At 42.2% G+C, this 27729-nt stretch overlaps 1 protein-coding gene across 1 annotated transcript in view; it reads left to right on the top strand.

Moving 5' to 3' along the window:
* Positions 1 to 1371: 1371 nt before the first annotated feature.
* Positions 1372 to 27729, top strand: part of LOC117519352 (serine/arginine repetitive matrix protein 2-like) — a 27849-nt gene continuing 1491 nt past the window's right edge. The window contains exons 1-4 of the mRNA XM_034180736.1: positions 1372 to 1565; positions 1977 to 2171; positions 2257 to 2406; positions 26620 to 27618. Coding sequence (XP_034036627.1) covers positions 1372 to 1565; positions 1977 to 2171; positions 2257 to 2406; positions 26620 to 27618 — 1538 coding nt within the window. The remainder of the gene's footprint in view (positions 1566 to 1976; positions 2172 to 2256; positions 2407 to 26619; positions 27619 to 27729) is intronic.

The raw sequence follows: 27729 nt of genomic DNA, 5'->3' as shown, positions 1-27729 counted from the left end.
CCAAGTATATCTACTGCTACAAATACAGCAGATTAATGTGCAGAAACTGAACGTTTCTGACAACCACACCTTCTGCCAAAAAGGTGTTTTAGTTATTGTGTTCACCACCTGGAAATGGACTCACTCATCCATCCATTCACTCAGTAGTTTACAAAGCGCCTTCTTCGGCTTTTCCATTATTTGCTGTTTGGTGCAATAGCGCCCCAAGTGGCAGACGTATGCACTGTTTCAGTGTTCGTTTCTGATACTGATATAAATTAAAGGTTTTTGTACTTGACTGTGACAAATTCCAGTCATCAGTCGATAAATACGTCCAAATCTTATTTCATTCTACAAGAAAAGACCAAATTAATGAGGGGAAATGATTTGGTAGCAGAGTTTTGAGACTTTCTTTATCTGTCAGTGGATTAAAACAAATACTGTATTCCAGCTTGCAAAAGACATTCTGAACACGCCTGTCCTTCCTAATCGTGCTCATTTTTTTTTCTCTTTTCATGTCCACAGGAGAGAGAGTGAATGTCAGCCACTGGAAGAGGGATGAGGAGGTTTTTATGTGAGCACATAAAATAAAGAGGAAACAGCCTCGAGCTTTACAGTCAGCTGACAAAAACACTGTAGCTTTATAATCCGCCCAAATTCCTGCACTCCATAAATTGTTATTACCATGAAATGTTTGTGCAGACAAATAAATGGGAGCGTCGCTCCTGCAGCCGGAGTGAAGACCAGATGAATTTCCCAACAGCTGAGCAAAACGAGGGCGAGAAAGAATCAAAGCTAATCAGATCAAAAGTAAGTGATGGTGCAATTCTGCTTGAAAAACATAATTTGTATGAATCAGGCCATATGTGCATTTGCAAACATGTCAGATTTAGCCGTCTGCGTGCGTTTGTATATTCGTCAGAGACGCTGATGAACTCTTTGTTTAGACAAATCTGTGGAATTACAGCCGGATTCTTCCTGCAAAGTGCGATTTCTCTCTCTCTCTCTCAGTGTGTTTGATTTCTCAACTTGTGCAGAAAGGTCATCGCAGAGCGTTTCCCTTGGAGCAACGCAGCGCAATAAAACACGAGTAAACACAAAGCAAGACGGATTCGAGCCGCCGTGCGTCCATCCGTGCAGCCATTAGTGATTTATACGCTCTTTCTAATCCTTTGCTCAGCCCCCTACTGCCATTAAGCTCCAAAATTACATGTTCTATCACGGCCAGCCGCTCTCACCTGAGTATTGGATTACTGAAATAAAATATGAATAATTAATACTGAGAAATAGGTTCCTGGCAACAGGAATGGCTGCAATTTAATAATGAGCATTATGTTACTTGTGTTTTTCTTTCCTCCCCTTTTCTTTCTTTCTCTCCTCCTCTGGTGTCGTATGATCTTCTTGGGTGTCTATCAGGGGAGTCGTTGGATCTTCTTCATTTGTTCTTCCTCGGCCGAGTTGACTCCCGTCGCTGTTGGCAGACCTGCTCCTCCTCCTCTTCAGTCCTGTTTACACTACGGCGCCTCCTGTGGCTCGTATCTGATTGGTGGTGTCAACCCGTATAGGCTTCAGTGGCTGCTCAGCAGGTAGACCTGGAAAACACGCAGGTCAGGTGACGTCTGATCTCACATAGTCTGAAAGGATAGCTCATGAACTTCAGCACGGGAGAACGTCTGTCAGTCTGTCCATCCCTGCTGACCTGGACTGAGGATTATCATAGTTTTACCGCTGCCATACCTCAGGTGGTGTCGTGGTTCCACTCTGGCCACGCAGTAAAATGGTTCTGGGTTCAGTTCCTTTCTGGGTGGAGTTTGAAACATCAACTGAAGCAGCCACAGGCTGATTCTGGCACATCGATTAACTAAAACTAAGGTACCTGGAGACCAGATGAGATGTATCGTCCCTCCAGCATGTTCTGGGTCTCCTCCCAGATCTCCTGTGGGAGGAGTCACAATTAGACATAAATGACTGTTACTACTAAGCCTTATGTCATGAAGGTGTGGAGGCTATGTGTCCCACCAGGCTCCTAAAGGCTCCAACGCCTTCAGCCAACGTGATCACATGACACTGAGGTCCTTTTTGATGATGCTGAGCCGGGTCCTGATGGGTCCAGGATGCATGATCTCAGTCTTCACCAGCCCGCAGCCTTCAGTGCTGAACTTGCGTTATGTTGGCAGGAGGATGGATGGGAGGTAAAAAAGGTGCCCAAACCACCAGAGGGGGCACAGGGCAAGAGTTCAAAGTGTTGATGGTAACTGTTGTTGGAGATATGTTCAGATGTTTTGATGGTACCAAGAACCTCAGACTCAAAGATGCTGAGCTGTTTGTGCTCCAGACAGCACCGGACAGAGGTCTTGTGGACTCGGAGCTTCACCTGATGGTTGATGTGACGCCAGAGAGGCTTCCAGAGAGACCTCATGACCCTCGGTGATAGCTGACCTCGAAGTCACTTGACTCCAGCGATGGCACCGACAAAAGAAAGCACATGTCCGTTTAAAGGAAGCACATGAACACATCAGTGTTCCAGAGCTGTGAGCGTGACCCTCAGCAGCCACCCAACAAAACATTTAAAAGCACAACCAATGCTCCGATTACTCCCGAAGATAGTCTGAAGTATCAAGAAGTTGACTTTTGCCTCATAATGACATCATCAGTAGCCAGAAAAGGCAAAAAAATAGTTTTCTCTTTTTCAGTCACATATATTCAAAAATGTTATAATTTTATTCCGTATACAATATTCAGGTCAGACATGAAAATCATGTTTTCACAACCACACTTAATGCACCATAATCCTCCCCCCGCCCCCCCCCCCCCCCAAAAAAAACAACAAATTTTCCTGTTATCCAGGTAGATGTTAGAGTGGCGGGATCACGTCTCGCGTACACACAGTGACGCAAATCAGTGCATCAAACAGAAATGAAAATAACAACAAGCAGCAGAAAACGAATGAACGAACAGAAAAATAAAGCACTAATAAATCTGGTTTGTACCCTATTTTTGTACTGGTGTCCTTCCTGCTCCGGTTTACAGATGGGGACAGACGAGGTGTGGCAGGTAGGAGGCGCTCAGCTACTTTACGTCTGCCGCTAGCATTAATTAAGCACTTTGGACACCAGTCGGTGCTGTAAAGCGCTTTATAAATAAATGTTGATTGATTGATTGATTAATGATCCAGTTGCGGCTCTGATGCACCACACAAATCTGATTCCTCTCCAGAAAACCTCTTGCTTCTAAAACGCAATGTGCCAAATTCAAACACCCCCACAGCTTGAAAAGGAAGTCTGAGAGCGTGTATGACATCACGAGACACAAACACGCATCATATACAGTGATGCTAATGTTAGCATGAAAACTCACTAGCATCACATAACATGATTTAACAGGTGTCATAATGCAATACTAATTGGCTAAGTTTAGCATTAAAGCTCACTAATGTCACATAATGTGGTCTAACGGGTGCCTTAATGCAATGCTAACTGGTTAATGTTAGCATTAAAACTCAGTGACATCACATACTGAAATGCTAACGGCATCACATAAGATAATGGGCTAATGTTCGCATGAAAACTCACTAACATTACAAAACATTATGTGATCCCGGTTAGAATCACATACTGAAACAGGCGTCACATAACATGATAATGGGCTAATGTTAGCATGAAAACTCACTAACATCACATAACTTGATTTAGTAGGGATCATAATGCAATGCTAACTGGCTAACATTAGCATGAAAACTCTGTCACAGAACATGAAGCTTATGGGCTAATGTTAGCATCAGCTGGGTGCCTCCACTGTGAGCACCAGGATTTATAATGTGATTAAAGAAAAACATTTAAAAAACCTCAGTGAATTTTGTGTTTTGCCTGAAAAAGTGACAAGTCAAACACTGTGAAGTTTTGATTTTTGTTGCAGGACAGACGAACATATAACAGACACACAGATTTGGACCTCAAAGAATTCTGTTATGGAGTGAAACAGCCGCCAGCAGTTCTGTGCGATTTGAGCACAGACGAAGCAAAACAAGCGGAATTTTCTCCTGATCACGTACCACAAAAACTGAACGGCTTCTTCCTGTGACATCATCAACCTGTCAGCCGAGTTTCGTGAAAAAAAAAAAAATGCAGCAATACACGTTAAAAACTCCAACAAAAGGCAACACGACCTTATAGCAGCTTGTAAAGTACTTCTGCTTGTATAAAATCCAGACTATGTTCTGACTGCGGAATTCCAATCCATCTTTCCGGTTCCAGTTTAAGCACAGCCTTCATGTTTCTCCTCTAATAAGATGCCGTTAAATAAATGAGAAAATGTCCACCCATGGGTGATCAGACGACCACAAACCCTCGTCATCTGTCCGCCTGGACTGCCAGACACCGACGGGGGGAGGTGAAAAAAACAGACCAGGAAAGCCAGGATTCTTTCCTTTTCTTCTTCTTTCCTGGCTTGGTCGTCTGTCAAAGGTGAGAGGAAGAAGAGAGAAGAGAGAGGCTAATTTTCGCCCACCGAAGGCGACTTGCCGTGCCATACGTCTATATTTATTTAATGCGGCAGGAGAATACAGAAGGAGGAGAGGAAGGAAGAGAGAGAAAGAAAGGGAAAAAAAAAACAAACTTTGCTACATATGGAGTGCTTCTTCAACTAATCAGCAGACTGGTGGTGATTGGGGCCGCGGGCGCCAGGTTGGCGGGAGCCTCAGTTAGCACGGTGCCCAGGTCTTTGCTGCAGGCTGCACAGGTTGGCCTCAACTCTGCTGGGGAGCAGATGGCAAGCCAAAGCTTGTAGTCACACTTACCTTCCCCACTAAATCCCTAATCCCTCCGTGGACGCTCCTCCAAGGCAGGTTTTTGGAGGCAGAAATAGGGGTTACAATCTGGACCGGTGCGGCGCCTGCCAAAACTCTCACAACACAGAAATGCAAATGAACTTATGTGTGTTGTCCGCCGGCCAAGGCGCCGCTTCTTTTGCGAGTAATTAAGATACCTTGAAAAATATTTGTAAAAGATCAATAATCTGCATTTGACAAATAACAGCGAAGGAAGAAAAGAATAAACGGGCGTGGACGTGCCGCTTTGTTTGTTTTAATTTCTGCCAAGGAGGCTGTTTTTTTCAGCCGCATTTGTTTTTCAGTTTGTTAGAAGAATATTCAAAAAGTTTTCACACCATCACTATCAAACTTTGGAGGATAATTAATCCAATGGAGAGGAAGGACCTGATAAACTGTGGGGCAGATCCGGATCTGGGCGTGGACTCTGGATCATTCTCCTGCTGGTAACAGCTCAGGGCTTGAACTGCAAAAATGGAGATGAGTGAGTGTGTTCAGTAAATGATATATGTGTGTGTGTGTGTGTATATATATATATATATATATATATATATATATATATATATATATATATATATATATATATATATATATATATATAATAAAAAGCAAAAAACAAAAATGAGCTTGACCTTTGACCTCTCAACAAATAATATTCCCATCAGGTTTGGTGGACATATGTCCATCTGTTTTTGAGTTACTTTGTCCACAGACGCACACACGGTGAAAACCTGAAAACAAAACCCTCCAATTGCTGCGTCGCAGGGTAATACATGCTATCATTTTGTAACTCACCACATTAAAAGAGCACATAGTGAGGATGTTTTGATGCTATAGTCATGAAATCTGATGCATGAGATCAATCAAAATAACTTTGACTTGCCTATGAAAAGTCCCATAGACATGTCTGCCACCTGCTGGACGGTTAGTGGAGGAGCAGCTGTGCTTGGATGTACATGCAGTTTGTGCGCCACCTTGCTGCACACTGTGTCCGCTCCATCTGCTAGCGCCTGCCTTCATCCGAGCATCAGCTAACAAGATAAGCTAACAACGCGGGGAGAGACACGAAGCCCGCTATGTGGTCAAATACAGGACAAAATAAATACAATAGAGTGGGAATTTAAAGCACCTGTCCCACAGAAGGCGTGTGCATGGCAACTAGTGGCATGTTACATCTGGTGAGTTGGTGGGGGCTGCGCTGTGTTAACACATCACATGAATCTGCCACAAACCAGGCCACATACTGACATGATCACGCAACGCCATGGCACTACCTGGCTGCAGCTGGCGGCATGTTTGTGGCATTTGGTGGCAAGTGTCTTGGAAATGACAAAAACACTCGCCATGCCCCCACGATTCCAGCAACCATGTGATGCTGTGAGGTGTTTGTGACAGATAGTTGCGAGTTGGGTGGCGAGTGCTACAAGCACGGCTAAAAGCCACAAACTGCAAGTGGCGCGTAAAAGTTGACTTTCAGCTCTACGTGTCAAAGAGACCTCACATTCGCTGGCTTCTTTCTATTACAGATGTGTGCAAAAGTTTGGTATTTTCAGAATGTCGACAAAAGATGATCTTGCGACAACTGTAAATCCAATAGTCGGCAAGTTGAGCCAAATATTGTCATTTCGTTGTTTTTTTCCAAATACGATATTTCTTCAAAGTTTGTTAAACAAAGTTTAATAAGCTTTTGTCTCCTACGTCATCCACATGTAGCATATTGTAATATTTTTTTAGAATTTCATGTGTTGCTTTCTGTACATCCTGTGACCAGCAATAACAGAAAAAGTGTGTCTGTTCCAATTTTGCGGAATATGCATTTTTCGAATTCCCCTGAAAAATGACCTCATGCAAGTCTAACATTTAATCGCAATAGTAAAGTTGCACAAACAATTTTTAAACTTGAGGTGGTTTTTCAGATTTTGAAAATAAACATGTTCCTATTCTGAGTATTTTCAATACGCGACTTCAAACTGCACAATTTGGAAGGTGATGTAAACCCGCCTGATGCAGCACCTCTGAGAGTAACCATCTGTCAGCTTCAGCAGAGGAACGTGCCCTCCAACTGCCCCTATTTTCTGACCCATTCTCGAACCTTACGTTGACCCGTAACACATCCCGCTACACGGTTCGATTACGGTTACCTCGCTGAAAATGGACGGGACGACAGAGAATCTGCTGCACTTTGAAGAGAAAAATAAGAACGGTTAGTGTTTGAGGAGGCGCAGCGACACCTTTCAGCTGTGCCAAACACGCGCGCACACACACACTCTGTTATTAGCCTGCTGTCAGCAGCACTAAATGGGATGCAGATGTTAATGCGTTGTTTTAGATACAGTGGCAGGAAAAAGAGGCAGAGACGAACCCATTCAGACGCAAAATAACTAAACACAGACAGAAAGACATTCATTAGAGACGCGCTCGCTGCTTAGGACGCATTATAAACACTGCAGACGGGTTTTAAACCCAGAAAAACAAAGAATGTGTCATTGTTTTTCTCCTTCCCTCCAGTTTCTGCAGACTTTATTGGCTTTCTGGGTTTTAAACATTCACACTCAAAAACTGCAGTTAAATGAGATTTTTTTGTTTGTTTTTGGTGGGAATTTACACACCAGAACACAAAGGGTGATTTTAAAAGTCTTTAAAAAAAGGATATGGTTTGTTCCTGAACTACAGATCTGTGGAGGAGAAGCTCAGGTATTCAGGCAGAGACACGACAATCTGACCTGCTTGATCCAGAAAACGTAGGTCTCGTGCAGTGAAGGTCATGGATGTACATCTGGATGGGTGACTTGTTTTTAAGGGTTGACCTTAATTTGATCCTGATAAAGTAGGTCAAGGTCAGACATGTTTGACCTCACATCCGAGAGTTGGCAGATGAACTTACTTATTAAATATCTTGGGACACACACACACACACACACGGCAGTGGTTGGGAACTATTGAAACCTTGTAGTTTAAAATCTTTGAAATCAAAGTTGTCCATCTGCACAAAAAACAGACTATAATGAGCCCCGCCCTTTTCCATGGGCGGAGCATGTTAGCTTCACAAGATAAACCCAACCTTACCATGTGCGGTGAGTTAGCATTGCTAACTCTGATCCTCCTGAATGCAGATTTGATGAAAACCGCCTTTAGCAGAGCGGCTGATGGCGATAATTACACGGCGCGTTGTGCGCAGGCAGTGAAAAGCTGTTGTAGATTTGCTATGGAAACCGTAAATAGCAAAACCTTGAGAAAAATGTAATCTGGATTCAGCTCATAGCATTGTGTACAATAAAAAAAAAATGATTAAAATTTCCACTAAACCCTTTTCACAATTTTGACTTTTTTAAAATTAGAAAGTCTTAAAATTTGCCTTGGTACATTTATATCTTATTCACAACCGTAAGTTGTGCTTGTCAAGAGAAAATGTCGTCCTTCCATCCGGCAAAACTTGCTGCGTTCTAAAATAAGAAACGTAAAAGTCTCAAAATAGACATTTTTACACATTTAAACAGGGAGGCCAAAGATCTGCCTGCAAAACAATCATGTACTTCTGACATTTATAAATATCTATTTTTTTTATTTTTTTTTTTTACTGAATTTTGATTTTCAAGAAGGACGTGTATCCGACGCCCTGAAACGCTCACATCATCTGCTAGATGGCGACACACGCTGTTCAAATGTTTATTCATTTGAGAAGTTAACTTTTGAAAAAATACAATCAAAACTGAACTTGCAGTTGTGCCGCTGACCTTATGGACAACTTACACAATACAGGATAAAGGATTTTGGAAGTTTTCTTGATGTTCCAAAACAGAACATCATCAAAGTTGAATACATCACCAACAATTTGCTGAAATTTCTCGCACAATCTGATCGCCTTCAGAGTAATCACTTTTACAACATAACATTTGAATTATTATTGTTGTTTTAAATCTGAATCAGAGCCGTTTAAAGGTCTTATGGCAGCTGAGCAGGTATTTTGGTTCTAATCCTAAAAAAAAGGCAGAGTGACAGTGAGTGTGTGCAGCCAGCAGCCCTCGTGTCTGACTGTAAATCTGGATCTGACAGGCCTCTGGGACCAACCAGGCGCATCAAACAACCTCCTCAGTACCCGAGCAGATGTCCTGACTGGGCCGGGTTCAGATGGTCCCAGTGAGCAGCGAGGGAAAGGTCAGAGTCACACAGTGGGTTAAACTGGACCCATCATGAAACTGGCTGCGGCAGGCGCGCGGTGCAGCACCGGCAGGGATTATTCCAATTAAGGCTCCTGCTGTCTGAACGCGGGATTACAACAGGCATTATGTGACGGGACACATCTGAACACGGCAAATGGTCAGCGAGTCAACACCCGGGGATTAGATGGAGCCAATATGACAGACACCTCACCATAATTAGAGCAACGGACAAACAACAACAACAATCAGAGATGAACAACACCATCATGGTGATGTGACAATAGATCTGTAAATTATTAGTAATATTATTAGCAAATTATTTAAATTTTACACCCACAACAAAACAAATCTTAAACCCTTTGCTTTTTTCAGACTTCATACACAGAGCATAAATAACCTTCATACATCCAAAGGATTTAAACAAGGTGCGACACCAAAAGCACCACGTTTTAAAAACATAACGCGACAAGGTGATCCTAGATGACTGTTAAAAAAAAAATAAAACTCTTCTATAAACCTGACATTAAACATGGAATTTTTATTTTTTGCAATTTAAAAAGCAAAGCAGAAATATAATATAATATACTGTATGTTTCCTGCTTACCTTTGGCCTTGCACAAAGTAAGTCCAAACAGCAGCATGACCTTGAGCTTCAGTAGTGTCAAACATTCTTTAATTTAAAAAAAAGGAACTTTTTAACAATAGAGGGGTTACATATTCATCTGTTACCTTTGGCCTTGCACAAAGTAAGTCCAAACAGCAGCATGACCTTGAGCTTCAGTAGTGTCAAACATTCTTCAATTTTAATAAAGGAACTTTTTAATGATAGAGGGGTTACATATTCATCTATTACCTTTGGCCTTGCACAAGGTAGGCCAAAAACAGCAGCATGACCTTGAGTGACAGTAACATCAAACATTTTGCAAAGGGAGAATTTCTTTTTTTGTACTTTTTAAAGACAGAATGGTTCTACATTTTCCCTTGTCACCCTTTGGCCTTGTACAAAGTTGGTCAAAAACAGCAACATGACCTTGAGCTTAGATCATGTTTCAAAATGTATCAATATAAAAGAGAAGATTAGCTGTTTTTAAAAGATACAGCTGTAATTTCATTCACTCTGACATTTGGATGACCTTGAGCTTTAAATACACCAACCACGAGGCAGCAAAAAAGTCTCAATTCATTTTTATAAAAAATAAAAAAATAAAAAATCAAGCAGTAAGATAATTTATAAAATCTGAATGAATACACACAGAGACTCAGGAGGACACGAGGACGCCCACCTGTGGTTTTCCTCTTAAATTACTTTCTTAATGTTTTGCTGCTGTTTTTGCAGACAGATGCTCAGAAGTGACATAAAGATGAGTGTCTGAGGGAGACGACCCTGAGTCTGAGTGGTCCGGATGACACTTCAGTCCAGGTCTGGGACCATTACATAGATAATTAGCTCACTGTTGGTGCTGTGCGGTCGTGCTGTGTGTCGTGCAGGTGGAGATGAATGATGAAGGTAAAAGGTGCTGAAGGAGTCGATGTTCAGCAGGATGAAGATCATGAAAATTAAAACTAGCCAATGAGAGACCATTAGCCTCTGACCTCTGTGTGGTTAACACGTCATGATGTGAACATGAATAGCACCTTAGCATTCATGAGGGTGAACGGCGGCTCCACCTGGCATTTCACCTGCACGCCGCTTGGCTCGATTAGGATGCCGCGGAGGAGACGTGGTGAAGACTCACCTAACTGACCCTGGAGTTGGTCTAATTCCTGAATCTCGAGGAGGTCCACATCTCAGAGCAGCACGCAGATCAATTAATGGAGCGGTAATGTGTCTCATTTTCATACGAGCGGCTGAAGCCAGCAAAATCAAATATCAGTCACCATCGAACCAGCAAGGCAGCGATGAGTCGCAGTGATGCCGCTCGGCTGAACTCCAAGTCCTTCCTGTTAGTTCTCCCTCTGAAAACCTCAGCAGTGTTTGACATGAAGTTAAGATCATTACTGAGTTACGACAAACAGATTTAATCAGCAGCAGTTGACAGGGTTGGACTTCAGGGTGAGAACTGACTGAGCTACCTGGCACCTGGTCGTCATGGCAACAAGAAGCCATTCAGATGGACCAGTTCCTCTCTGGCATTGGGACGTGGAAGGACATGACAGGAAAGTCTTTGCTGTGTTTGTCATCATTTTGTTTATTCTGCAGTAGACTTTTATGTGACCACTCGACATGACTGCAGCAGAGTCACATCATCAATCCCAGGAACCGATGCTGAGAGTCAGGAACCAGAACCAGAGTTCCACTGAGGGCTGCAGCGACTGGTTCTGTATAAACCACAGAGTTCGAGTCAACATCACGAGCACGTCAGGCAGACCGGGTGGAGATCACGAATGATTACTTCTTAAAGTTTCGCTGAATTACTTTACGCAGTACCAACTTCTCTGGCATCACATCTTCCCAAAACGCTAGACTCTCAAACTGGGTGGGGCTAAGTGAGAACAGTATACAAATAATGAATATTCATGACGCATCACTGAACAGTAACTTCCATCTTTAACTCATGCAAATATTCTTTACACTGCACAAATGGAAAACATTCATTATTTGTTTTATATGACACCTAAATAGACCCACGTCATTTGATATTTAGCGTCAAATTAGAGAGGTGTTTCTTCTTGGTACACGGATGGGAGGACAGCGGGACCCAGCATGTCACTCCGGCTGGAAAGTAGCTCAGGTGATGCACCGCTAACTTTAGCTAGCATCTGAGGAAAGCGAGAGCATGAGGAGCTTTTAGCGCAGTGTGTGGAAATACGCCAACTTTCTGAAAATCCAGCAAAAAATAGCAACAAGAACTTGTCCATTTATTTATCTGACAGAGCTTCAACAAACACTAAAGATGCTCCCGCGAGCACTGCAAGTGCTAGATTTAGCTAAATATAAATAATGAATGTCACATGACATAGAATGCACCAATCAGATGGCCAGGATCTATTCAGGAAAAACAAGAAAAAGAAGAAAAGAAAAGAAGAATAACACACTGTTTTGAATGGTTCCATCTACATTAAACAGACTTTGGTTGCTGAACCCGCCTCCTCCATGTGAACAAATTTACATATTCAGACCATGACGGCATTATGGGAAAAAAAAAATCCTACAACTGACTCTGAGATGCAACAACTGTGACGACACAAATACAGCTGTGGTTTCATAAGATGGGAGGAGTCAACTGATGGCTAAATCATATTTATTATAATTAAATATTGGACACGCCCCCTAGCACATACAGTGATGTAAGCAACACTTTTTTAACAGTTGTGGTTTTAATCTATCAATATACATGTTAAGAGCTAAACTTTTCAGTCAGATGTGTTTCTGTCAGGTGAAGTGATTCTGGAATGCCCCCCCCCCAAAAAAACCCTCAATTGAATGCAGATCTGGACAGAATCCAAAGACTAACTGACGTACAGCAGCGGGTACATGTGAGGTGTGCATGTGAGGCGAGGTACACCGCCGCGCTGCTGTTTTCTCAACGGCAGCCTGTGTGAAATATGAATGAGCAGTCAGTCTATAGATCATGTTAACTGACACCTTCCATTAAAATTTATGAACGACTTCATCAAAAAGCACTTTCTCTGCTCCGGCGCCGCAGCCACACGGCTGTTTGGAGCCGCAGACGAATGTACGCGTCTGCCATTACGTGTGAAATGATGTCATGTGTGAGTCATCAAACCAAATAAAGACACGTTTCTGCTGCCTGGAACTAAAGTTCAGGCATTAGGAGCAGGTGTTAAAGGAAACGAGGAGATCAGCAACTACACGGAATCAAAGCAAATCAAGTCTCAGTGCAAACGTGTCACAAAACTCTTTCGTGCAACCGAAAAGCTGGGGGGGCTAAAATATCTTGTTTTAAACTACTGTGACATATGTAAAAGAAGTCCAAATCCAAATGTAGAAGTCTGCACATTATTTAAGACCAAACCAGGTCAAATCTGCTTTTTGGTCAACTTATTTTAACCAATTTCACACGATAATCAGCTAAAACACGAGAACGGCCTCGATCCACAGGACATCAGACGGACGGCGGTTAATGACGACGTGTAAAGAGTGACGCCTCCTCAGTCTTCTGCTTGTGAAATAATACCAATCATCTGCCGATGAGTAAACCCTGTAAAGGGGGCGGGTTCTCCAGCTCAGCCCGCCATCTGTCAGCCCTCTCCTCTACACTCTTCCACACCTGATTGGCTGGATGCAGCTCCGGAGAGGGCGGGGACAACCTGACCACTGCCGGCACATGTTGGCGGTTGATGATACACGGACGCACTCACGGTCACCAATGGTGAAGACGCAACGTTTTCATATAAGAGTGAAGGAAAAACCACTTTAGCGCCGCTTTAACTTCTGAACAAACAGGAAGAAAAAGAATTTACAGCAAAATGTGATGATAGGAATCAAACCGCAGACACTGATGTGATTTTTTTTTTTTAAAGACCACCACCGTGTTGTTTTTGCTGATTTCTGCTGCATTCACATTAGCACATGGCAACTCAAATTTTATTTTGAAAAATGGGCAGAGCTGGAAGCTTGGTGAGGCAGAAGGTTCGCTGGATCGTCCGGCCCCTCTTTCCAATTCCACACTCTAAACCGGGTTTGGATCCAAGCTTGTTTATTGATTGCATATTTTAAAACCTGGGCTCTATATTCTGATGCTAAGGAAAGTAGCTAACTGAAAAATTAGTCATTTTTAAAAGTTTCTTTACATTTCGTGAAGAAAACATGCACAGGAATCCTCTTCATGCAGGTTTACTGTGTTTTTAGCTCAACGGGTACGATGACATGTTGCAGCCCGTTAGGCCGTGACAGTGTTTATGTTTTAAAATCAATGTTGGAGGAGAAAATGATTTTGGCCACTGAAAAAAAAAAATGTGACAACTTTTGATGAAGATTTCATTGTGCCCCAACAGTGTTGATTAATGTGCCTAAATTGAGAGAGTGGCGACATGACGAGTCGAAAAAAATCAGTCACATGACTCCTGGTGCTATCTTGGGTTCAAAATAGCGTTTGCTGTTAATGTGTCTGTATGTAAATCCAGCTATTTTATTTATTTATTGGCTGAAAATGACGGGTTGTTGTGCGTTTGGAGGCACAAATAGACACAACAAGGGCTTCAAGATGTACAGATTCCCTTCAGATCCAAACAGAAGAATCATTTGGGAAAATAAAATGGAGCTGCAGCCTGACGTGCACCTGTTAAATCAGACACAAAAGGCTGTGAATTGACACTTTGCTGCTTTCACTGCGTCTGCCATCATATTATAATATTTTTTTGCAGTGCGCACGCTGATTACATTTTGATAATGGATCAAATACATTTGCCAGAAAAAAATCTTGACCCGGTCAGTAAATGAGGCGCACATATCAATTCAGGATTTACCGTAGCTGTTCAGTGCCTCCTGACTGTAATTAATCTGTTTCATACATTTGGCTCACATCAGATCACAATGTATTTCCATTAATAACCCCAAGCAGTCTGGATGTGCAGAGGTACAAAGTAAAGTTCAGCTCTGACACTCGCTAATTTGAGCAAAAACGGACCGGAGTCATTTCCGTGATTAAAAGACTGACTGTTTATTTTTTTCCAAACTGTGTTCAGACTGTGACCTGCAGCCTGATGTGCACCTGTTAAATCAGACACAAAAGGCTGTGATTTGACAATTTTCTGCTTTTACTCCTTCATCTGCAATCATATTATAATACAACCCCTGGCAAAAATTATGGAATCACCGGCCTCGCAGGATGTTCATTCAGTTTAATTTTGTAGAAAAAAAGCAGATCACAGACATAACACAAAACTAAAGTCATTTCAAATGGCAACTTTCTGGCTTTAACAAACACTATAAGAAATCAGGAAAAAAAATTGTGGCAATCAGTAACGGTTACTTTTTTAGACCAAGCAGAGGGAAAAAAATATGGAATCACTCAATTCTGAGGAATAAATTATGGAATCATCCTGTAAATTTTCATCCCCAAAACTAACACCTGCACCAAATCAGATCTGCTCCTTAGTCTGCATCTAAAAAGGAGTGATCACACCTTGGAGAGCTGTTGGATCAAGTGGACTGACATGAATCATGGCTCCAACACGAGAGATGTCAATTGAAACAAAGGAGAGGATTATCAAACTCTTAAAAGAGGGTAAATCATCACGTAATGTTGCAAAAGATGTTGGTTGTTCACAGTCAGCTGTGTCTAAACTCTGGACCAAATACAAACAACATGGGAAGGTTGTTAAAGGAAAACATACTGGTAGACCAAGGAAGACATCAAAGCGTCAAGACAGAAAACTTAAAGCAATATGTCTCAAAAATCGAAAAATGTACAACAAAACAAATGAGGAACGAATGGGAGGAAACTGGAGTCAATGTTTGTGACCGAACTGTAAGAAACCGCCTAAAGGAAATGGGATTTACATACAGAAAAGCTAAACAAAAGGCATCATTAACACCTAAACAGAAAAAAACAAGGTTACAATGGGCTAAGGAAAAGCAATCGTGGACTGTGGATGACTGGATGAAAGTCATATTCAGTGATGAATCTCGAATCTGCATTGGGCAAGGTGATGATGCTGGAACTTTTGTTTGGTGCCTCTCCAATGAGATTTATAAAGATGACTGCCTGAAGAGAACATGTAAATTTCTACAATCATTGATGATATGGGGCTGCATGTCAGGTAAAGGCACTGGGGAGATGGCTGTCATTACATCATCAATAAATGCACAAGTTTATGTTGATATTTTGGACACTTTTCTTATCCCATCAATTGAAAGGATGTTTGGGGATGATGAAATCATTTTTCAAGATGATAATGCATCTTGCCATAGAGCAAAAACTGTGAAAACATTCCTTGCAAAAAGACACATAGGGTCAATGTCATGGCCTGCAAATAGTCCGGATCTTAATCCAACTGAAAATATTTGGTGGAAGTTGAAGAAAATGGTCCATGACAAGGCTCCAACCTGCAAAGCTGATCTGGCAACAGCAATCAGAGAAAGTTGGAGCCAGACGGATGAAGAGTACTGTTTGTCACTCATTAAGTCCATGCCTCAGAGACTGCAAGCTGTTATAAAAGCCAGAGGTGGTGCAACAAAATACTAGTGATGTGTTGGAGCGTTCTTTTGTTTTTCATGATTCCATAATTTTTTCTCAGAATTGAGTGATTCCATATTTTTTGCCTCTGCTTGGTCTAAAAAAGTAACAGTTACTGACTGCCACAATTTTTTTTCCTGATTTCTTATAGTGTTTCTTAAAGCCAGAAAGTTGTCATTTGAAATGACTTTAGTTTTGTGTCACGTCTGTGATCTGCTTTTTTTCTACAAAATTAAACAACTGAATGAACATCCTCCGAGGCCGGTGATTCCATAATTTTTGCCAGGGGGTGTACTATTTGTGGTGCACACTCAAATAAATGGATCAGAAAAGTCCGCACATTTACAGCACAAAGTTTTAAAAGCGGAAACTGTACATTTTACTTTTGAATTGGAGGTGATGATTATAGAAAGAAAAGCTTGTTAAGGGTCAAATTAGTCCAGAATAAAGTATAATCCAGAGACATAGAACTTTAAAACTGTCACACGTCATTGCATGACAGAGTTACAGAGCTGCAGCTGCAAACAGTGAGGAAAATAAGTATTTGATCCACTGTCGATTTTGCACGTTTTTCCACCTACAAAGAATGGAGAGGTCTGTAATTTTTAATCACAGGAACACTTCAACTGTGAGAGACAGAATTAAAAACAAAAAATCAGAAAATCACATTGATTTTTAAATAATTAATTTGCATTTTACAGCAAGAAAGAAGTATTTGATCCCCTAGAAAAACAGACCTTAACAACTGGTACAGAAACATTTGTCTGCCATTACAGACGTTTCCTGTAGTTTTTCACCAGGTTTGCACACACTGCAGCAGAGATTTTGGTCCACTCCTCCATACAGATCTTCTCTAGATCTTTCAGGTTTGGAGTTTCAGTTCCCTCCAAAGATTTTCTATTGAGTTCAGGTCTGGAGACTGGCCAGGCCACTCCAGGACATTGAAATGCTTCTTATGGAGCCCCTCCTTAGTTGCCCTGGCTGTGTGTTTGGGGTCATTGTCATGCTGAAGACCCAGCCATGACCCATCTTCAATGCTCTTACTGAGGGAAGGAGGCTGTTTGCCAAAATCTCACAATACATGACCCCATCCATCCTCCCTTCAATACGGTGCAGTCGTCCTGTCCCCTTTGCAGAAGAGCACCCCCAGAGTATGATGTTTCCACCCCCATGCTTCACGGTTGGGATGGTTTTCTTGGGGTTGTTCTCATCCTCTAAACAATAGTAAGTGGAGTTGATTCCAAAAAGCTCTATTCTGGTCTCATCTGACCACATGACCTTCTCCCATGCCTCCTCTGGATCATGCAGATGGTCACTGGTGAACTTCAAATGGGCCTGGACATGTGCTGGCTTGAGCAGGGGGACCTTGCTGCCCTGCAGGATTTTAAACCATGACAGCATCATGTGTTACTAATGTAATCTTTGTGACTGTGGTCCCAGCTCTCTTCAGGTCATTAACCAGGTCCTCCTGTGTAGTTCTGAGCTTTCTCAGAATCATCCTTACCCAGTGGTGGGCACAGTTCCGATAATCCGATAACCGATAATTATCAAAGATAATGTTTTCATTATTGGATTATCTTTTTAGATAACTTTAAAAACCATTATTGGACTAATTATCTTGCGATAAATTTTTGTCCGAAGTTTTTTAGACCGATAACATGGTAAATAAACCTGAACAGCTACAAATATTTATAAAACTTAAAATCAGTTGAGCACCTACCTGTTAAATGTTTCGTAGACAAAGGAGTACTTTGAAGAGGACAAATAGTGTTGTAAAGAACAATAATCAAGACGTTAAAGAGCAAACTTCGCTTTCCCCCAGAACGACATGATCAGGAAGTGAGCGTAGCTCACAGTAGCTCCCATTGGGGAGGGGAGGTGATGGTCTAGTGGTTAAAGTGTTGGGCTTGAGTCCAGAAGATCATGGGTTCAAATCCCCGCCTGACTGGAATATCACTAAGGGCCCTTGGGCAAGGCCTTTAATCCTTTATTGCTCTTGGTGTGTAGTGAGCGCCTTGTATGGCAGCACCCTGACATCGGGGTGAATGTGAGGTATAATTGTAAAGCACTTTGAGCATCTGATGCAGATGGAAAAGTGCTATATAAATGCAGTCCATTTACCACTGAAAATAACGGAGAGACAGCCTGTGATTCTTGCATGTTTACATAAAATAAATGCAATAACATCTCAAAACCCAGAGAATATATTCACAAGAGTTTTAGGCACAAATAATATGTTGTCTGTGTGCAGCGGTTAAAGTGCAGCATGATCAGTGTCTCAATGCAGTTCTCAATGTTACTGAGATCTCACAGCGCGGCGAACTCTCCAAGGTTTTGCGGGATTTAAAACGTCAACAGGGCGAATAGCCAACATTATGTGTCAAGACAATATTGAGTGCACATTTTACAATATAATAAAATATGCACACAGTATAATAAAATGAGCGCACATTCTCTGCAAAACATTTTGCGATGACACTTCCAGGGCTCCATAAAAATGCCCGTTTTTACAAATAAAAAAATGGAATATTTTACAAAAGCACATTTATCTGTAAACACCAACACACGATACACGTCACATTAACGTGTTGGTTTACATAATGAATGACTTTTGCGATCTGTGTTTTTTACAAAACTTCAGAATTAGTGCATTATTCAACATTAAAAGATATGTTATATTTTAACTTTGCACAAATAACAGAACCGACAGTTATTCTATCAGTATTGATTTTATTTATACACCAAACCATAAGTCAGCATTGCTTTATTTTCCAAGACCTCTGCCTGACTGGAGCAATTGTGATTGGGTAGAGAGCTGGGTTTTGTGGCTGTTCTCAGCTTGCTTCTGTGCTGGAAGCCATGTAGTAAACAAGAGCCTGCAGCAGGAGGCAAGATGTTCAAAGACAGAAGTGTGGGCTCATTGTTTGGGTCTGTTGTCGCTTTTGATGCTGCCAGAAGCGATCGTGGTGTTAAAACTCAAATTCAGTTTGTTAGTAGTTGGCAAATGTACCGGAGACAATACTGGAATTTATTGGTTATCTGTAACTTCTGATACATTTTTGGGTGGTTTATTGTTTTATCTTTATCAAAGATAACTTTTCAGTTATCTGATTATCTGTTATCGAAGTTAATTTTTTGGTTATCTGTGCCCACCACTGTCCTTACCCCACAAAGTGAGATCTTGCATGGAATCCCAGACCGAGGGGGATTGACAGTCATCTTGTGTTTCTTCCACTTTCTAATAAATAATCAGAAAAGTTGTCTTCTCACCAAGCTGCTTGCCTGTTGTCCTGTAGTCCATCCCAGCCTTGTGCAGGTCTACAGTTTTGTCCCTGGTGTCCTTAGACAGCTCTTTGGTCTTGGCTATGGTGGACAGGTTGGAGTGTGATTGAGTGTGTGAACAGGTGTCTTTTATACAGGAAACAAGTTCAAACAGGTGCAATTAATACAGGTAAAGAGTGCAGAATAAGAGGGCTTCTTAAAGAAAAATTAACAGGTCTGTGAGAGACAGAATTCTTGCTGGTTGGTAGGTGTTCAAATACTTATTTCATGCAATAAAATGCAAATTAATTATTTTAAAAAAAATCATACAATGTGATTTTCTGATTTTTTTAAGATTCTGTCTCTCACAGTTGAAGTGAACCTACAATAAAAATTACAGACCTCTACATTCTTTGTAGGTGGGAAAACTTGCAAAATTTACAATCAAATGGACCAAATACTTATTTTCCTCACTGTAAATCAGGCTTTAAATGAATTAAATAAATCATCATAAATTGTAGATTTATGTAAATTTGATAGCTTAAGTATTTTTATATTTATTTTGATAGCACCTGTACCTGGATGTGTTGCTGTATGTGGTTAAATGATTTTAAAAAATGAAAAGTCGTTTAACGCAGTTGGACCCAAAATGGCGCCATGTTCTAAGATGACGCCACTCTCTTAATTAAGGCACACTACTGTTGATGCTTCCGCAGCGCCCTCTAATGGTTGCCTCTCACCAGTCTGCTCCATAGGCCTCCTGTGGAGCGTCTACTCATCTTCTGTGTCAATCTGGCACTAATTAGCATGCAGCTGTCCAATGCTACTGATGTAAGCTTGAGTTATTTACTAATTTACCTATTAGTTGGATACTAGCCAAGCATTACCTGAAGAGTAGCTTTTAGAAAGCATTTTGGAATTCTTAACTAGCTACCTATTTGCTAACCGGCTAAGCTAGCATTGTAAGTGATAGTGATTAGGCTAAGCTACATAGCTAGCATGGCTTGTAACAGTTATGTTATCTATTTGTATGAACCTTCTTACCTGATAACTGTGAACTCACTTGGTTTGTTTTTAAAGTAGTTTTCTGTTTGGTCCAAATGTTTGAAAAATGTGTCGCGTAACGTCACTGCTTTCAGTTCAACACAAATGATTTGGAGCAGCTAACGGAACACGTCAGATAAAAACAATAACATGAGGAAAGAGCGGTGGACCAAATGTTTTCGAGTTCAGCTGCACGACGACGGCTTTTGATTGTTCAGTGTCAATTCATATGTTCAGTCAAATCTTTACGCTAATCATTTGTGTATAGAACTTAAACAAATATACTTCCTGCTGGGGAAAATGTTCAGACTTGTCACTGAAATTATTTAAAAGGCTGACTTTTTACTGCAGCCGGAGTCACACTGTTTTGTGGAATCCAGCCACTAGGGGACGAGAGTGGCAGGGAGTCAACAGGTGAGGTTTTTGTTGACACCGGGTTCAGGATTTGGCTCAGCACCAATGAGCTCCACATGCGTCCAGCGACGGTGCGATTGGAGATAAATCCACAAACGGCACCGCTCTTTGCTTTCTGTGTTGCGACCCTTTGCTTTGCACATTATTTTTATTGGCTCTGCTGCATGTAACAGCGACGCTGGGAGTCAATAAAACCTGCAGTGAAATTTTATTATCGTCCCAGATTTTATGCATTCAGTCTTCAATAATGTTTCATTAGCAGAGCTTCATTAGTTTTGGCTTCTGCGCCGACGTTTAGTGTCTTTTTTACACTGTTCCGTTTCCAACCTGAAGAGGAGGAGAAGAAGAAGAAAAGTCTGAAATCAAGTCTCACCGGCGGTGTGTTTCAGGGTTGGTGTTCTGGGTCTGGCCCATGTCGGTGGGCCGGCGGCATAACAGCCAGGCGTGGAAAACAGCAGTGAGAGCAGAACATGATGTCACTCGTGTTGAACATCTGACCTGGCTGGAACCTGCAGCGAGCGGCGCAGCTGAACAGGAGGCCGTCTGGATGGGGGGGGGGTTTTGCTATGGTAACTTGGCAAATTGCAGCGGTCCATCGACCAGACAGCTGAACCGGAGAGCCGGTTGTGGAGGCCAGGGGGAGGGGGGGTGCTTGCTGTCCTCAGTCACCATCACTTAGCCTCCATCAGGTCTGATCAACACTCTGCTTTTTACACAGCACGCCTGTCAATCAACAGCTAAGGGCGGGGCTGTGGTGGGTTCTCCTCTGGGTGAGTTGAATTTCTATAGGTGGCGCTCTACCCACTTGTAAAAATAAAGTAATTTAAGCAATGTGGGACCAGCTGTATTCTGTTAAACCAAACCAAAAACTACACAGAAAATGACAGGAACTAAAGTCAGAACCATCAGGAGTGGGCCGGTACTACAAACAGAATCAGGCTGGTTCCTTATAGAAAACAGAAACATTTTTAAACTTCTGAACTTTTTTCAATTCAACAGTAAATTCACCAATAAAATAAACAATGCATGAAGTGTCTAATAATGCCATGCTACTGTTCAAACTGTACATTCATGAATGTGCTAAGAGCTAAGCTAATCTGCTATGAGCAGCTCAAAAACAGCAAACTGTTCATGTCAAATAGTCTGTTTTGACCAGTGGAGCGACTGACGACATTTATAAAACAGCGTCTCCAATCACAGCCACTGACACTTGTAGCTCCCCAGAGTCAAGGTTGGTGTCTCGATAGCTTCCCTCACCAGTCACCTAGTGTAGGTGCACAGACTCTCAGTTTTGGAAGTCTAAAGATGAATGGTTGTAAAAATGATGATTTAAAGTGTTAAACTGAATGGGACGAGAACTTATGCCATCAATTATTTGGTGTTTCAGAGTTTTATTTTATCGTTCGGTCCCTCCGCCGAGTCTGGTCTGCTTGAGGTTTCTTCCCATTAAAAATTAAAACAGGAACACAGTTTTTTCCTTCCCACTGTGAACAGCATGCTTGCTCATGAGCTGGGTCAGCTTTAAACCTTGATTCTGAGTACAGCCTCGGGATGGCGTATGATTTGTCGCTGCATGAAGAAGCTGAGTAAACTGCTTTGATGGTGCTGTAGAGGTTTGTCTGCAGACTGGAGGGTTGGTGGTTTGAATCCCAACAAAGGTGGAAAAGGTCAATTAAAATCACTTGTCTCACCTTCACTGTGATCACTAAAGGGCCCTTGAGTAAGCACCTTAACCCGCTGAGCACTTTGCACAGCGCCTCCTGGCTGTTTGTGTAATGAAGTTTGAATTGTTTTGACATGATGTCATAAAGCAATTAAAGAAAATGAGGCCTTTGATTTTTTTTTTTTTTTTTTAATCGGGGCTTTAAATGAGAACCGATTTATTGTGCAGGTATTTTAAAGATGAGAACACATAAGTGCGCGCCCCCACCCCCCACCGGGTGTACTCGGTGGTTCAAGCCCCCCTCCCTCCATGGCATCCAGGTGCACAGCAGATAGAGTTGCAGCTCGTACTCGGCTAATTCCGGCACGGCTGTGGGAACACCAGCTGCCTTCGCATTTCTCAAAATGTGAAATTGTTTTGGATTCGAACGCCAACAGACGGACTCGACATGCAAGAGTGAAAGCAGCTCGTTTCCTGTGTCTTCCCACGTCAATAAAATAACAGCTCGGGACCGTGGCGAAAGCACAGCCGCCGCCGCCTCCCCCGTTTGATAGATGAATGTGTTTGAGTTCTATCAAAGCAGAAACTATACATATGTTTGACCATTAAAGTCTCGCACAATATCGACTACGTTCTCGCTGGAAAGTCAAACGGCTTCATTGCAGCTTCTATTTGATGTCTGCGACCTTTGACCTTTCCATGAGAGTGCACTCGCTGCACTTTCCACATCATACACACAACGTTTAAACCTTCTCAAACTGCTGTGCCTGAAAACTCACATTTAGGCCTCGATTTTAAAACCAAACAAACATCGTTATGAGGTTGATCAGAGGTCAGAGTTTAAATTTCCTCCTGAACGGAAGTACAGCAGGTGGACGTTATTTACACAAAACAAAAACCACAGCATCAGATTTACACCAAAACGTGACTTTTATTGTTGTGAAATGAATGTGCACATGCTTACATGCCCATAAAAAAGGAGCTACTGCTTGTTCTTTTACATACTTAATTTTTTTGGTGACATCACATTAAAGCGGGAAACATTCAATGACATTAACACAAGAATTTTCAAAATAAGGCCAACTGAGTGTCCACGAAGGACAAGTGAAGGAAGCCACCAACAGAGCTGTGAAGGAGTTACAAGCTTCTCTGACCCCGAGTGGAAAATACTGAGTAAGTGTACAAGAAAGAGGAAACATGAGGGTAGCCACAAAGACACCACGACAACTCTGGAGGACTCACTAGCTTCAGTGGCTGTGACTGGAGAATTCTGAGTGAACGTGCCAAAAGACTAGTGAGGGAAGCCATCAAGACACCTCTGAAGGAGTTACAAGCTTCTCTGACCCTGAGTGGAAAATACTGAGTGTACAAGAAAGAGGAAAAATGAGGGTAGCCACAAAGACAACACGACAACTCTGGAGGACTCACTAGCTTCAGTGGCTGTGACTAGAGAATTCTGAGTGAATGTGCCAAAAGGAGACTAGTGAGGGAAGCCATCAAGACACCTCTGAAGGAGTTACAAACTTCTCTGTCTCTGACTGGAGAATGCTGTGCAAGTGTGGAAGAATGTGAAAACTGAGGAAAGCCACAAAGCCACTACCACAACTCCTGAGGACTCACAAGCTTCGGTGGCTGTGACTAGAGAATTCTGAGTGCTGAACGGAGACGAGACAGGGAAGCCACCAAGACACCTCTGAAGGACATACAGGCTTTGGTGGCTGTGACTGGAGAATGTTGAATGAGGATGCACAACAGAGACTAGTGACAAGAGTTACAGCTTCACTGGCTGTGATTAGAGACAATTTTCTCTGCAGAATCATTGTGGTGTCACAAAGATGTCTTCAGAAAGAAGAAATTAAATCTCTGCTCAGAGAGTCGAGCTTACGCCACAAATTGTACTTATTTATTTTGAATCAGTTTGATATTTGTTTTTAATCATATTTTTTTATTTTGAATATTTACTTTTGTCATCTGAGTGAGTAAATATGTAATTGTTGGAGCTGCTGTTTGCTTGAATTAGAGATTTGTTGTTTGTTTTTCCATTTTTACTTCACCTTTATATGTTCTTTTAACGTCACTGCTTTAAAATCCTTTTTCAGCCCCAAAAGGAGGAAAACCATCTGATTGTTTTTCTTTATACAGCAGCCATAACTTTGCCATAAATTGCTGTCAACAACTAATAAGTACACATATTAATAGATGTTTGCCTTCAAAATAAGAGTGCAGAGTTTGCTCTGGAAGTCTTGATTATTTCACTGACTCTTAAACATAAAAACACTTAAACCATCATTTGTCTTCATTCAGAGCTTCAAGTCATTTGCTGAGATTAACCATCACATGTCAGACTTTTGGTTGAAATCTTGATTCTGCTTCAAGCTGAATTCTGTCCTTTCAAATTAAAAGCACCTTCGGTGTGTGCCGGAGGGAAGAGGGGGCGGTTCGAGTCAGAGCGTCTTGGACTTATCTCTGCTGCCTTAAGTGAAGCCGTTTGGAGATAGAAGGAGTAAATAGAAAACTGACTGTCGTCTCGCTCTGCCTCCCTCCCCGTAATCTGATTGGGCACGTTCCCCCTGAATCGAGGGCAACGCCAAAACAAAAGATCACCAATCAGATAGAAGAGGCTCCCGCTGAACTTCTTGGCATGGTATGAATGCTTCGCCCTCTTGATGTGCGCTAGTATCTAGCGGCGAGATTCCCCGTGTCGCCTTTATGTGTTAATCGTCAGCGCTCACTGAGACCATTGTGCTGTCTGCACCGCCAAAAAAAGAAGAGGAGTTTAGATGGAGAATGAATGTGAACGGCGCCGGCTGCCAGCACCGTTTCACACGAGCACAGAATCGCCTCATCCCCCCGTTGACAAAGGTCCAAAAGTGCAATGTGGTGCTCTGCCGCCGCGCAGACATCTCTAATTGGTGGGAAAGAAAACGGGGAGCAGAGCGAGGGTTCATTTCTTTAAACCACAATCGTTACCTGGCGTTTATTTTTTCTGCCCGGTTACAGGTGACAAAAGCACAGACTAAAAATTAGACTTAAGTGCTTTTTTAATGTTGATATTTTAAACTCAAAAATAGATTTGTTCTTATGTTTGGTTGTAAAGAAGATGATTCACGAAACCCGTGAAAACGCTGGATGTAGTCGGGGAAGAAGATGCTAATTAAAATCTACAGTGGGCCCAATGATTAGCATTTTAGCTGAAATGTAAAAAATTTTAACCTATGTCAATACAACTTAATTAGCGTGGATACAATAAAAGAAATATTTACTTGAGAAACACAGTCAGTGGAGAAGTTTGATGTAAACTGCTTTCAGCATACAAATGTAAACAACGTCCACAGTGATAGTGGCTAGCACACTCGCTACTCAAAATGTGATAAAATGATGAACCATCCAACAAACACATCAATATAGTTTGCAATCAGCTGTAAGAAAGCTGTAACCAGCACAAATAGACTGGGTTAGTGGGCTAACTGGGCTCGTCCAAGTAATACAAGGGTTAGCTAGCTAAGTTAGCATGCAGGCTGCTCAAGAGCAGATTAGCTGCGGTTTGTTGGAAAAAATACTATTGTCCTTTGTTCACCTGGTCATGTTAGTCTGTTACCAGGCTACTGATTTTACTTAATACTTTAAGTGCACTTTAACTGTGAAGCCAGTCTTAAAAACAATTTTAGCTGCTCTGAGCTGGTTTTAAATAGTAGTAAACGAATGGGAAACTGGTTTTAAGCTGCTACTTTGTGTCTAAATATTAATGTTTTTAAACTGCAATACACCACCAGCAGAATTTAAATTATTTCAACTGGAGTGAAACCGGTTTTTAAAAATGACTTCAGCTGCTCTGACTTGCTTTTAAGTAGTTGTTAAACCAATTAGAAACTGATTTTAAGTTGCTGGTTTTTGTCTAAATATTAACATGTTTTTAAAAATTTTAGCAGTTTGACTTGGTTCTAAAAAGCTCTTAAAATGTGTTTAGAATCTATAATCATGTTTTATAAATGTATTTTATAGAAGAGGAGGTACTTTGAGAGGCGGGAAGGAGCCGCTGACTTCAGAAGGTTGAAAAAAATTTTTTTTCCTGTTCAATCAAAAGTCAACACGGTTCAGTCTGGATGCTGAGAGACAGACTTTAAACTGTAGGGTGCAGCAGTCATCTTTCAAACAGGACGAGGAGCTGCAGAGCCCCAGGAGGAGGAGGAGGAGGAGGAGGAGGAGAACTGATGCTCCTAAAGACAGCAGGAGGAGAAGGAGGAGGCCTAATGCTCCTAAAGACACCAGCAGGAGGAGGAGGAGGTCTGATGCTCCAAAAGACACCAGGAGGAGGAGGAGCGGGTCTGATGCACCTAAAAACAGGAGGAGGAGGAGGAGGTCTGATGCTCCTAAAGACACCAGGAGGAGGAGGAGGAGGTCTGATGCTCCTAAGGACACCAGGAGGAGGAGTGGGAGGTCTAATGCTCCTAAAGACACCAGCAGGAGGAGGAGGAGGTCTGATGCTCCAAAAGACACCAGGAGGAGAAGGAGGAGGCCTAATGCTCCTAAAGACATCAGCAGGAGGAGGAGGAGGTCTGATGCTCCAAAAGACACCAGGAGGAGAAGGAGGAGGCCTAATGCTCCTAAAGACACCAGCAGGAGGAGGAGGAGGTCTGATGCTCCAAAAGACACCAGGAGGAGGAGGAGCGGGTCTGATGCACCTAAAAACAGGAGGAGGAGGAGGAGGTCTGATGCTCCTAAAGACACCAGGAGGAGGAGGAGGAGGTCTGATGCTCCTAAGGACACCAGGAGGAGGAGTGGGAGGTCTAATGCTCCTAAAGACACCAGCAGGAGGAGGAGGAGGTCTGATGCTCCAAAAGACACCAGGAGGAGAAGGAGGAGGCCTAATGCTCCTAAAGACATCAGCAGGAGGAGGAGGAGGTCTGATGCTCCAAAAGACACCAGGAGGAGAAGGAGGAGACCTAATGCTCCTAAAGACACCAGCAGGAGGAGGAGGAGGTCTTATGCTCCAAAAGACACCAGGAGGAGGAGGAGTGGGTCTGATGCACCTAAAAACAGGAGGAGGAGGAGGAGGTCTGATGCTCCTAAAGACACCAGGAGGAGGAGGAGGTCTGATGCTCCTAAGGACACCAGGAGGAGGAGTGGGAGGTCTAATGCTCCTAAAGACACCAGGAGGAGGAGGAGGAGGAGAACTGATAAAGCTAAAGACACCAGGAGGAGGAGGAGGAGGAGAACTGATAAACCTAAAGACACCAGAAG

This window comes from Thalassophryne amazonica, chromosome 1 (assembly GCF_902500255.1).
Source record: "Thalassophryne amazonica chromosome 1, fThaAma1.1, whole genome shotgun sequence".
NCBI lineage: Eukaryota > Metazoa > Chordata > Actinopteri > Batrachoidiformes > Batrachoididae > Thalassophryne > Thalassophryne amazonica.
Note: the sequence above shows the minus strand (reverse complement) of the source record. Positions and strands in the feature narration are given on the sequence as shown.